General features: G+C 36.2%; 1 protein-coding gene across 5 annotated transcripts in view; it reads left to right on the plus strand.

The window, feature by feature from the left end:
- MSH3 (mutS homolog 3) overlaps positions 1-13,296 on the plus strand; it is a 192,524-nt gene that overhangs the window by 47,136 nt on the left and 132,092 nt on the right. For all 5 annotated transcript variants that reach the window (XR_006299152.1, XR_006299151.1, XM_043593057.1 and 2 more), the window contains exons 9-10: positions 9,842-9,954; positions 12,566-12,680. Coding sequence is in view for 3 of the 5 variants with exons in the window: in XM_043593057.1 (XP_043448992.1) it covers positions 9,842-9,954; positions 12,566-12,680 (228 nt within the window). In the remaining 2 variants the exon portion in view is untranslated. The remainder of the gene's footprint in view (positions 1-9,841; positions 9,955-12,565; positions 12,681-13,296) is intronic.

Consider the following 13,296-nt stretch of genomic DNA (forward strand, 5'->3'; position numbering starts at 1 on the left):
GGGGAGGGACAGAGAGAGAGGGAGACAAAGAATCTGAAGCAGCAGGCTCCAGGCTCTGAGCTGTCAGCACAGAGCCTGATGTGTGGCCTGAACCCACAAACTGTGAGATCATGACCTGAGCCGAACTCGGATGCTTAACCAACTGAGCCACCCGGGCACCCCCATATACTAGTTTTTTTTAATGGACATATGTTTTTATTTGGGGTAAATACCTAGGGGTAGTGGAAGTGGAATTGCTGGGTTGGGTAAATATGTACTTAACTGTGTAAGAAACAACCAAACTATTTTTCAAAGTAGTTGCCCCGTTAAATACTCCCACCAGTAGGGTATGAGAGTCGTAGTTGCCCTATGTCTGCATTGCCAGCTCTTGGTATTGCTAGTCTTATAATTTTAGCCCTTACAGTGAGTGTGAAGTGGTGACTCATTTTGGTTTAACTTCCTTTTTGGGGGGTTGGCCAGTGATATTTTCATGTGCTTACTGGCTATTTTGGGTTATATTGGGTTACTTGTCTGATGGAGCTGTAAGAATTAGAATTCTTTCTACCTTCTGAATAAAAATGCTTTGTGAGGTATATGTATTGTGACTATTTCCTCCCAGCCTCTGGCTTGCCTTTTAATTTTCTTGATGACCTTGGAATACCAGAAGGATTTTTTTATTTGTTTGTTTTGTTATTTTTTAGAGAGAGAGAGAGAGAGAGTGTGTGTGTAAATGCAAGCTGGGGAGAGGGAGAGGAAGAGAGAATCTTAAGCAGATTGCACACCCCTTGTGGAGCCAGGTACAGGACAGAAGGTTTTGTTTTTGATGGTTTTGTCAATTTCTTCTTTTATGGTTAGTGCTTTCTGTGACCTAAGAAATCTTTGCCTACTTGAAGGTCATGAAGATTTTTCTCTTATGTTTTCTTCTAGAAGTTTTATAGTTTTAACTTTTGGCTCTCTTACATATTTTGATTAAATTTTTTGGGCATAGTAGGAGTATAGGGATTGAAGTTCCTTTTTCTCCATGTAATTACTAGTTGTTTTCACTTTGGTAGTTGAAAAGACGCTTCTAGCCACATTGAATTATGGTTGGGTTTTACTTTGAGCTTAACTTTGAAAAGTAACCTGGATTTTTATGTTCTTCTAGTAGATATTTTAGACACTGAGTTTCTAGGATGTCATTTTAAAAAGTTTAGTCTCGAATGTTATTTATGTATTAGAAACATAGAGTGAATGGGACAGGAGCTCTAGACGCCCACTGTGCCGATTTGCCCCTACTAGACCCAATTAGAGATGAGTATAAAATCGATGACTGCGTGTGTGTGTGTGTGTGTGTGTGTGTGTGTGAAAAATTAAGCTAAAGCGTTGGTGGATCATCCAGGAAAACACAAAAATAAAGACTACACAATAAGTACAGTCTTAAGTAGTCAATTTTAGAGCTTAGCTGCTTTTGTTTTTAATTTTCCTTGTGTTTAACTTTAAAAAAGGATGTTAGTATAGGTTAGCCTTTCTATATCTTTTTGTTCTCTCATGTTTTTTTTAAGACTGCTATTTAAGTGACTACTGAGTAACTTTTGTTTCTACTTGTGAAATGAAAATGCTTTGTGTCTGTTTAAGGAACTTTCAAGTATCAGAAATAGGTGAGATCGTATGGAAGGGGTGCAGTGATTTCTGAAATCACCCATTAGCTTTTCCTCCCTTCACCCTTGTTCTGTTGGGGTGGAAAAGGTGCTATTGGAGACCTATCTTGGTAGCTACTGGAAATACTCCTTATTGCTGACATGTCTTTTTCCTTTTCCTGTCTCCTCCAGTTACACCTATTCTAAAGCTCTCTCTCTTTTTCCCCTTTTCTTTTGAGTATGTGACTACTTTCTTTTATTCTTAAGTAGTGGTAATAATAGTAATAATAATAGCAATAGCTAACAATATGTTTTAGACACTATTCTAAGTGCTTTCTATTTACTGACAGATTTAATCTTCACAAATACCCTGTGAAAGAGCTACTGTTCTTTTAACACTGATTTTATGGATGAGGCAACTGAGCAGAGAGATGTTGAGTCTAGGGTTGTATAACTGGTAAATGGCAGAACTGGCATTTGGTCCAGACTTCCTGGCTCTGAAGCACATGCTTTCAACCACAATGTTACATGACCTTTCAGGAAAAACACACAAGGAAGTAACCATTCCCTTCCTTCACCTCTGTTTCTGGACTTAAAAAGGAGTAATGTTTTATAGCATAGTTGACCTATTATTTTGGTTAATATTTCATGAAATTTTCATTCCGTTATAATGCATATTACAGTTTGTATTTCTGTCTCTGGCAATAAAGTTTCTAACAAAAAGCATGTGTGCTTAAAACAAGGTAGCTTTATTTCTAAAGCTGTTACTTTACAAACCACAGTCCCACGTGTCTAGTAGAAAGCACACGCCTTCCTAGCATGTGGTTCTTCTTCTGGGAAAGCGTCTTAGAGAAGGTGAGTCTTGGCCCAACTTTTAAATAAGAATGTGCACAGAGGTCTGGGGTATGGTCTGTGGAGATTGTAATGGGCAGACAGTTAAGAAAGGATGGAGGTTTTAAAATGTTGTTGAAGAGAATTCATTGTAAGAGATTTCCAAGGTCAGGGAAGAAAAGCTGGAAGGTCATGACCCTGGGCAGAAATGAATGGCTTCTTGAGGCCCTTGGGCTTTTTCTGCCTCCATTTCCTCCCCTTCACATTTTCCCTTTCCCTTCGGTTTCCCAAGTTCGAGTATTGTAATCCTCTTATTTTCCTCCTTCATTGCAGAGAAGTAGTTTCATGCCAGGTTTGCCAAGACAGATTGGAGATTTTTTTAATGTATGTATTTTTAAAATTCATTTTATTTTATTTATTTTTTTAAAGTTCATTTATTCATTTTGAGAGAGAGATCACACCCGAGTAGGGGAAGGGGAGCGAGAGAGAGAGAGAGAGAGAGAGAGAGAGAGAGAGAGAGAGAGAGAATATCCTAAGCAGCTCAGTGCTGAGTGGCTTTCCATCTCATGACCGTGAGATCATGATCATGACCTGACCCGAAATCAAGAGTTGCATGCTCAACTGACTGAGCCACCCAGGCACCCCAGATTGGAGATTTTTTTGATGCATCTTTACCTTAACAACAACAACAAAATAAGTAGCAATCACTATAGAAGAAGAAAAAGTAAAACCAAAAGTTTAGAGAAAGCTAGAGAAAGTTTTAGAAAGACAAGAATTTTCTTAGTACAGACTTCTTACATTAATGTAAAACTTACCTCTTCTTCTTTCGAAGATCACAGCAGCCCTGCATGCTGGCCTTGAATAGTTCCTGGGGTTTGGCCCTCTGTCCTGAGGCCTCATGGAGCTTGCATAGTGAGTGAGGAACTTCTCAGTCCTCCCTTCTATTCCCCATCACGCCTGTCCTTTGTGGGTGGGCCTTGTGTGTTTACTTCCACTCTCTAATCCAGCAGAGGATCTAAATCTGCTTTTAGTTTTTAGTCCCCAATGGCACCTTGGCTAAGATTCTATCTCCTCCGCTTGGTGAGGAAGGCTGGGAGGAGGGTCCTTCTAGTCTCCAGAATCTCCAGGTACTCTGCCTGCCTGTTGGTTTGATCTAAAGCAGACTTAACCAGCTAAAATCAAACTTTAGGTCTTCTTGCCTCAGTTCACTGTTGGCCATGTGGACTTGGATAGAACTTGCCAACTTTCTTAGAAGCTGTGTTATAGTGTCTACTTCCTTCTCTGAGTAGCAAAAGATTCCGTTTCTCAGTTTGAAATCTCTTATTTTGTAGTGAGTTCTTACCAAAAATGTTTAAAGTTGAATGTGAACATATCAGCACGTATAAGTGAAAAGCTTGAAAGTAGGCTAGAATCAGGCCTGCCTGCATTTAGGAGCTCTTCTTTGTCTCACCTCCTTGTGTTCACCTTCCTCTCATGTTCCACAAGGTGGCAGGATGGCTCCAGCGACTCTGTCCCTGGACTCAGACTCCAGGGTTCAAGTCCAGGGAGTTTCTGTATAAATTCTGTATAAATTCTGTAATCCATTCTTTCCTTTTCTTTCGCTTTTCTAATCAACAGTTTTATTTTTTGAAGAGGTAGTATATTCTAGTGGCTCAAAAATCTAAAAGAATTTGAAAGGTAATGGGGTGAAAAGTCTTTCTTTCATCTCCTTTTTGTCAGTATGGAGCACCTGTCTTTGTCTTATTTAGTGCTTTTTGTCCCGAATTCTGTCTTGCCTGATAATAAAGTCTTGTCCCATGTTTTCTTTTTAATTTGCATTTGACTAGTCTATTCATCTAGGCAAGTTTTTTCCGTTGATCCCCTTTATTTTTAACCTTTCTGAATTACTTTCTTGTAAGTTTTACTCCTGATTATAGCAGAGTTTTTTTTCCCCTTTGTAATACAATCTGAGATCACTTCTATTTTAATTGAGTTCATCCTATTTACATTTGTTGTTTTGGCAGATATATTTGATATTAGGTTTTTATTCTATTTTTGTATATTTTAAAGACTTTCACCATGTGGCCTATTGTCCTTGTTTTTGTGGGATGATTCTGATATTTGTTAGGGCTAGTGGTTGTCTTTATAATTTTAATTTCACATAATGCCCTTAGCCTTCCTATAGTTCCCTACTATAAATGGTGATAAGACTAATGAATTTCATACTAATTCTCATACAGAGACATCATAACTCTGTTACATGGTCTGTTTTATTCATTCTGGATCTGTGTTACATGCTATCCTCAGAGGACAGAATTAATCATTCAGCCAGGATGCTTGGAACTCCATCAGTATTTTTATTATCAGTAAGAATACTGTCAGTAGAGGCTTTGTGAGTTTTCCTATAGCAGATGGTCAGCCTTTAACAAGGCTCTTTTTGTCTATAAAAATTATAGTTTCTAAAGTTAGCATAGATCATAAAATTGGTAAGCTGACATTTGTTTGGTCACAGTTGAACATTAGATCAAGATCTTTGTAGGTGGTCTATTATTCAACACCAGAGAGTCATCAGTTTTATGTTCAAGTTGACATTAAAAGATATTATTGGGTCTGAAGTTACTTTTTTTTTTTTTTTTAGTGTGGGTTCCACACTCATTGAGAGTTTTATCACCATTTAATTTTTCAAAAACAATACATTTGGCAACAGAGAGGCATGTTGCATATGAAAAGGATTTTTTTTAAATTAGAAATCTTAATTTAAAACAGTCCAGCTTGGCATACCCCATGTAATGACTGAGACTGCTATTTTGACCATAGTCTTCCGATCCAGCATAGAAGGGGAGTCACCACCCTGGGCCCAGGGAGGAGCACAGCCTCTGTTTAGCTTCCTTTCCATTCAGGAGGCTTATGCCCTGGCCACAAACAGCCTCTGTAAAGGATGGGAAAGGGAGAGTGTCTTTATAATTTTTTAGACTCAGGTCAGTTACATGACCATAGTTTATTTCTTTAAAATTTTTTTAGTGGAAAGATACTTACTACCCACCTGTAAAAGAGCAGCTGAAACCTAGACTGTTGTTGGAAAAGATTTACACTTCCTCTTTGTGTTCTAGCCTTGCAGTGACTGCCAGTGTGGCTCATGTAGATGACTGTTTTCAGTCTGCAGATTGCCTGTGAATCATCCTGAAAACTCTGTTGAAAATGAAAACACCCCTTCTCCCCTAACTTCCTGCTGAATTCAGATCCAATACGTTTGGAGTATGGGATCTGTGCCTTTAATGTGTGTTGCAGGTGATTTTCATGCAGGTATTCCACAGACTGTAGTTTGAGGACATCCAGATCAACAGTTCTGTGCTTAATGTAGAAGTTTTACTAAAATCTAGTTTGACAAAATTCTGGTTGGTTATTACTCATTATGTACACAGTGTTTAAAGTAGACATTTGTTTCAAAGATAGTGATTTAAATTTACCATAACTTTCTTCAATTAAGAAATCTGACAAAACAGATTTTATAACTCCAACCAGTTTGTGGAAAAATGTTTGCATGAAGATGTTCAATATACAGATTGCAGAATGATGAATTTAACACTCTTGTAATGCTTCCATGAAAGCCTCAAGGATAACTAACAAGTCCATTTTTATCAAATTTAGTGGGTTTCTAAATCCTTATCTGCTTATCAAACAAAACGTTAATTAGAACAGTAATTGAGTAACCAGCTGCCTCTTGCGTTCATTCTAGGAATTTGTACAAAATCACTGTGGAGCTCATGTAAGGTCATTCACTGTTTTTTGAGTTCCTAAATAATACCTTTACTACAGGCTTCTAAAAATCCAGGTATTAAGGGAGTCTATAGGAAGATAAAAATTGATAAGAGATTTGTTAAAGTTAGTCTGATACTCTCTATCCAGTGGATTAAGGTGAAAAAAATCCTTCTTCAGCACCACAGATGGGAGAAAATCCTCCCTCTTAGATTTCTTCCTGGATCAGCTTATGCTTGCCTAGTCTTGTAGTAGAACAGAAAAAGCTTTTGGAGCTAGGTATGCTGGCACAGATTTTCCGGGGGAAAAAAAACCCAGTAAGAAATCAGGTTTATAACTTTACTTAAGTAGCACAGAACATCATGACAAGGATTATTCAGCATTAGAAAATATGAATAATATATTAAGAAATTAAGTGAGATAAGCCATGTGATTATTTTAACACATGTAGAAAGAGCATTAGGTTAAGACTCAATAATCCTTTATGATGAAACATTTTTTCCCAAAACTGGGAAACTTACCAAATCTTAAGCCAATAAGTCATTTATTCAAAAACTTGTAGCAAGTATTGTACTTAAGAGTGAAACTTTAGAAGGATTCCTATTATTGTCAGCAAGAAGACAAAGGATGCGTGTTAGCATTACCTTTGTTCAACACAGCCTGAGGGTCTTAGCCAGTAGTGTAATGCGATAGGAAAAAGAAAAGAAGATTAGAAATTATAAGGGAGAGGCTAAAAAAAAAAACGTTTTTTTTTTCCAGGTGATATTGATGCATACATAGACAATACAAGAAAATAAATTGGAGTATTCAGTAGTTACTATGTACAAAAATTGATAGGTTTTGTATACCATCATAGCTCTCTACTAAATATGTTTCCCTTCACAGTAGTATTAACCTGTAATACACCTAGGAGCACAACCAAAGAATATAAAACATGGAGAAAATTACATAACATTATTGTTATGTATAAAAGAGATAGAGAAATTGTACTGTCTTTAACAGTGGGATATCTCGATTTGTTAAGATACTTCTAAATTAATTCATTGTGTATCCATTCAAAATCCTAATAAGGTTTTTGTGAAACGTGGCAAGATGAACCTGAAATTTATAAAGAAAATCAGAGGACTATGAGTAGTCAAGGCAATCTTGAAAAGCAAGGTCTAGGGGCCGTGCCACAGATACTGATACCACGCCATGGAAATAAAGGTACTGTGGTCCTGATACAGAGATATATAAAAAGAATGGTGGAACAGGATAGAGAAGCCAGTAACAGGGTCACATGTATATAGAAATATGATATTTATTGGATGCAACATTATGAAGTGGTAGAAAAAGACAGAATGTTTTATAAACAGTGCTTTGAACATTAATGAATGATCATATGGAAAATCAAACTGTGTTTCTAACTTTATACCATCCCCCCAAATAAATTCAGGTGAACTTAATTTGAAAAGCAAACCTTAAAAATTCACTAGAAAATATAAGAAATAATGGAATACTTAGAAGTAGTTAAAAATTAAGAGAGATTTGTCTGGCTTCATGTATAAATTTTATAATGCTGAATGTAAAAGCAATTTATAGAAGGATAGGTGAAATAAAGTACCACTTAAGTAAAATTTACCACATGAAGTAAAACAACATATTGTATAAAGATGCTAAGGTATATTGCAAAGTCTAAAAACCTATGTGGTACTAATATACACCAAATTAAAGATAGTGTTTACTTTTTCAGATGGTAGTGAGATGAATGTGACTGAGGAGGAGTGTGTGCTGTTTGTTTGCTTATTTATTTAACATAGTATTTTCTTTTTTTAAAGTCAAAATGGGTGTTTTATTTATTTATTTATTTATTTATTTATTTATTGGACTCATGGAATATTTATTTTATACTTTGGGCTAAAATCTTATAGTACATTATTTATTAAGCCGCTCAAATATTTCAGCTTTGGCCATTCGTAGTTCTTTCAGTTGACTCCTGGTGCCCCTTTGACATACCCATCAATGTGAATTTACATTTTTTTATTACTTAAATTTTTATTTTTATTTTATTATTTTATTATTTTTTATTTTTTGTTTTTTTTCTGTTTTATTTCCTATTTTATTTTATTTATTTTTTAATATTTAATTTATTGTCAAATTGGTCTTCATACAACACCATCCCAACAGTGCCTTCCTCAATGCCTGTCACCCATTTTCCCCTCTTCCCCACCCCCCATCAACCCTCAGTTCTCAGTATTTAAGAGTCTCCTATGGTTTGCCTCCTTCCCTCTCTGTAACTTTCTTTTTCCCCCTTCCCCCCCTTCCCCTCCTCCCTGGTCTTCTGTTGAGTTTTCCAGGATCCACATATGAGTGAAAACATAATGGTATCTGTCTCTCTCTGCCTGACTTATTTCACTTAGCATAATACTCTCCAGTTCCATCCACATTGCTGCAAAGGGCCATATTTTATTCTTTCTCATTGCCAAGTAGTATTCCATTGTATATATAAACCACATCTTCTTTATCCGTTCATCAGTTGATGGACATTTAGGCTCTTTCCATCATTTGGCTATTGTTGAAAGTGCTGCTATAAACATTGGGGTACAAGTGCCCCTATGCATTAGCACTCCTGTATCTCTTGGGTAAGTTTTTAGCAGTGCTATTTCTGGGTCATAGGATAGATCTACTTTTAATTTTTTGAGGAACCTCCACACTGTTTTCCAGAGCGGCTGCACCATTTTAGATAAAATGTTCTAAAGCAACATGTGACAAATGTTAACATCAAGTGAATATCCAATAATAAAAGAAATTGGTGAATAAGTTATGACTTTTACATACTATGAAGTATTTTTCAGGCATTACAAACAATTAGCTGTTGCTAGGTCACTTTATGTGGAGAAATTTCCAAGAGTTAATGCTTATGAAATAATACACAGAGCTTGTGTGAAGTCATCCCATTTTTATAAAACAAGGACACATTTGAGTATGAATGTATATGATATATGCTTGTGTTTGAGCATATGAACATGAAATAAAATTAAGTTTCACTCTAGGCTGTTAACATTGGTTGGTAGTGAGGTGACAAGGGAAGGAGGAGAGGAGGGGGGGAATGGGGAGCTCTGTGCCACAGAAGAGAAAGAAAATGTACTAGTCAGCATGGATGATACGGTTTTATGTACTCACATAATCTTAGACACGCATGTGTGCACAGAATTTTACAGAGACTATAGAAGCACTTTAAATGAAGACAGAGTTGACCTAGGGAGAATTTACTGTGTTTGAATGGTGAGTGTGGTAGAAACAGACTTAGCAAAAAGCCAACCAGACAAAGATGCCATTTCAGAGAAAGAATTACTTGATGATGTATTTAATTGGTAGAGTATTTAAACAAATGGTGCAATTAAATTAAAATGATGCTTTTCCATTTTTCTCCCTTTTGTATTTATTAAAGTAATTGACCTCAAATTCAATGGGTTCTTGATAATCCCAGTGTACTACTTGATATAAAATACCAGTGGTAAAAGTGGTAATTATATTTTATGAAATGAGACCTTTTAACAGGGAAACTTTAGATCTTTCTGTTTTTTTCAACTTAGGAAGGAATAAAGAATGAATTTCTTTTTTTGGTCAGGCCAAGGCCTAAATACAGATAGTTCCAATTACGAATAATTATCTTTGAAGTTTTCATTTTTTTCTTTCAGTGTGCGGGATGACAGAATTCGAGTAGAAAGGATGGATAACGTGTATTTTGAATACAGCCATGCTTTCCAGGCAGTTACAGAGTTTTATGCAAAAGATGTAGTTGACATCCAAGGTAAATATTGATATGTGTTAGCCTTAATGTCCTCAAATACAACTGAGTTGAGATTTGGATAAAGGTGCGAGTTTGATTTTCAACTTAATGAAAACTAGGCAGTTACTGCTAAATAACTGGCAAGAGTAGAGGCAGGTGTTCACTGTTCTTGCACTCATCAAAACACCCCCTGCAGCTTCTTCCTTTGTAGTTATGACTGTTTAGTAACTTCATGTTTTTGACAGATTCATTGGAGTGTAAGGTATTACTGATCACCCTTCCTTTTTGCTTCTCTTAAAAAATAGCCCGTTATTTTCCTTGCAGTTTTGCAGAGTATTTGGTTAAATCTCCTGATTTGGTTAATCTCCTGTTAGATTGATTGCCAGAATTTAAATACCAGAACATTAATGACAGGGTCTTAATATGTTAAGTAACCATTATTTGTTTAATTCACCTGTCCTCGCCAGGTATCATTGCTTGATTTGGTCTGTACCTCTCCTTCCTGCTAGTCCAACTTCTGTTAAGGTTCATTTTTATATCCTATCACATGCTATAGGACTGTTACCATTAGACCATAGATAGACCAGTCTCCCCTTGGCCCTCCTACAGACACCAGTGTCTTGTTAGCATTTCTCTGCCCATCTCCTTTAATCTCTTGGTGCCAGATTGAACTGAGTGTCTATGAGGGTAACCCACTTCTGACACAGTCTGTATTATCACAAGGGATTGTTGTCTTATGCTCAAGTAAAGACAGGACTAAGTCCCAGGCCTACCATAAGCCACTTTTGGCATCAGATTCACTTGGAAGGGTGGGAGAGAGGAAACCCAGCTTGCTAATAGGGCACTTGCTCCTCTTAGTAGGAATAGCCCCGCACAGGGTTTATAGCTGTGCATAGGGTCACTGAGGGCTGAAGTCATGCTACTGTCCCATCCCTCTGAGTGACAGCTCAGCTGCAGAGGCAGGAGACACTCATCAGGATCTGCCCAGGTTTAGAAGCCTCATACAGTGCCAACTTCAGAGTCAGTATACTCAGAGAAGACCCAGATTGTAGAATCAGTAATTCTTCTTAGTCCAGATGCCATTTACTGGTTTCAGGTCATTGTTAACCACATGCAGTGTTACCTCAGAATACACTGGCACGTCATCTAATTTATCAGATATCCTGGGGACTAGAGATAGAAAGTTAAAAGATGAAATTCTCAGAAGGTGGAAGAGTTTTGTTAACTCTTTATTTATACCTTTGTTTTATAAAAAGCCACAATTGGAATTAATGTATTTGGTATTACTGATTTGTAGAGGATATTTTGTAATTTTTTTTATTTCTGAAAGTAGCAAATGGCTATTGGAAAAAAAGTCCAAACATAGTCGTGCATAAAGAAAAAAGTAAAAGTCCCTCCCCTCAAATCTTTAAGAAGTTTTCTATGTACAAATCTACACATATAACTATATGTGCATAATTCTGTATATTTAATCTAACCTGGATTTATTCTTTTAACTAATTTTTATTGATGGCCTATTTTGTGAAGCATCACACATACAATAAGGAATAAAACAGACAAAAATTCCTGCCCTTCTGGAGTTCACATTCTAAGGGCGGATACGTACAATAAATTAAGTTAGTGTGTTTGAAGGTGGTAAGTGTTAACAAAGAAAATAGCACATGGAGGAGGGTGAACTTGAATAGGGTGATGAAGTAAGGCCTCACTGAGAAAATGGCACTTAAACAAAGATTTGAGCAAAGATTGAAGGAGTTTAGGGGTAAAGCCATATGGACATGTGAAGGAACAGTGTTTCAGGCAGAGACAACAGTAAGTACAGCATATCTCAGGTACCCGTTATGTTTAAGGAATAAGACGGAGCCTGGGTGCTAGAACAGAGTAACTAAGGAAGAGAATAAAGGAGGTGGAAGGCAAGTTGTGGGGCGTTATTCACCTCCAGACCTCTGTAAGGGGTCGAGCTGCTTCTCTCATGTTGGAGGATTTTTATAAGCAAAGGAGTCTAATGGTCTGCTGTACATTTTAAAAAGGATTCTTTTGGCTGCTCTGTTGAGAATAATACCCTGTAAGGCACAGGGATGAAGCTGGGAGACCAGATGGTAAGCAGTATTCCTGCTGAGAGATGAGAATAATTGTACAACTTTTCCCCCCTTCACTCAGCAATATATTATGGATAGTTTTCTGTGCCTTTATAGATAGTTGTAAGTCATTCTTATTGGTAGATGCATAATAATCTGGACTTATCAAAATTTATTTAACTATTACCTTATTGATGTTCAGTTAAGTTGTCTCTAGATTTCACTATTACAAAAGATTTTTCAGCTCACTTCCTTGTAAATACATCTCTGACAAGCATTTTAGAGTATTTCTGGGTCAAAGGGGATGGGCATTTTAATATTTTGAAAAAGTTGCTCAGTTGCTCTCCAGAAAAGGCTTATTTCACTATCAAAATGCCTGTTTTTCCATGACCTAGGTATTTGTAATCTTCTAACATTTTTCCAAAGGGCAGTTTTAGGAAGTATTGTCTAAATTATCATTTCAATAACCATAAGCTGAATTTCACTTAACTTAAAGTTTATTTCTAACAATGGTGAACAATAATTTTAATGAAAGTCTATATTCTGGTTTTTTTTAGGTTCTCAAAGTTTTTCTGGCATCATTAACTTGGAGAAGACTGTGATTTGCTCTTTGGCTGCTATAATAAGATACCTCAAAGAATTTAACTTGGAAAAGGTGCTTTCCAAACCCAAGTAAGTAGTTTTTAAAACTAAACAAAACAAAACAAAAAAACAAAGGGGGTAGAGTTTTATTAAAAAACATTTTCTTTAAGAAAAATTCCTTTTTAAAATTCTTTTGGCTTGAAGTTCATGTGGATTCATTTGGAAGTAAGAGCATCTGGGAAGTTTTACATTATTGACTTTTCTTTGATTATTGACTGACAAAAAGTCATCTTCTGTTTTCTACTGTATGTCGTCATTAAACCATAATATGTCCAGCGTTAGAGTGTGATTCAGTCTCTCCGTATTTCAGTGTATAAAAGTATTTCTTAAATTGAATGTGGTAAGTATGGTACTCAGAGAAGTTCAGCTACTATTGATAGAATATTCTGTTTAGGGGCAAGGATGACCTATATGGGTACTATTGGTGAAACATATTAATTAATATAAAAATATCAGTAAGAATTTTGTCAATTTGTATTCATGTAGCTTTTTAATATACTGAATTCTAAAGCACAGTTAATTGGTAAGTAGTATTAAGTAGAATTAAGAAGTGGTATTAAAAAACATTCATAAAACTTCACTGCCTTTCTTATTCTTAGTTTCAGTTCTCCATAGATCATAAAGTTGGAGATAAAGAGGATAGATA

This window comes from Prionailurus bengalensis, chromosome A1, assembly GCF_016509475.1.
Source record: "Prionailurus bengalensis isolate Pbe53 chromosome A1, Fcat_Pben_1.1_paternal_pri, whole genome shotgun sequence".
Taxonomy (NCBI): Eukaryota; Metazoa; Chordata; class Mammalia; order Carnivora; family Felidae; genus Prionailurus; species Prionailurus bengalensis.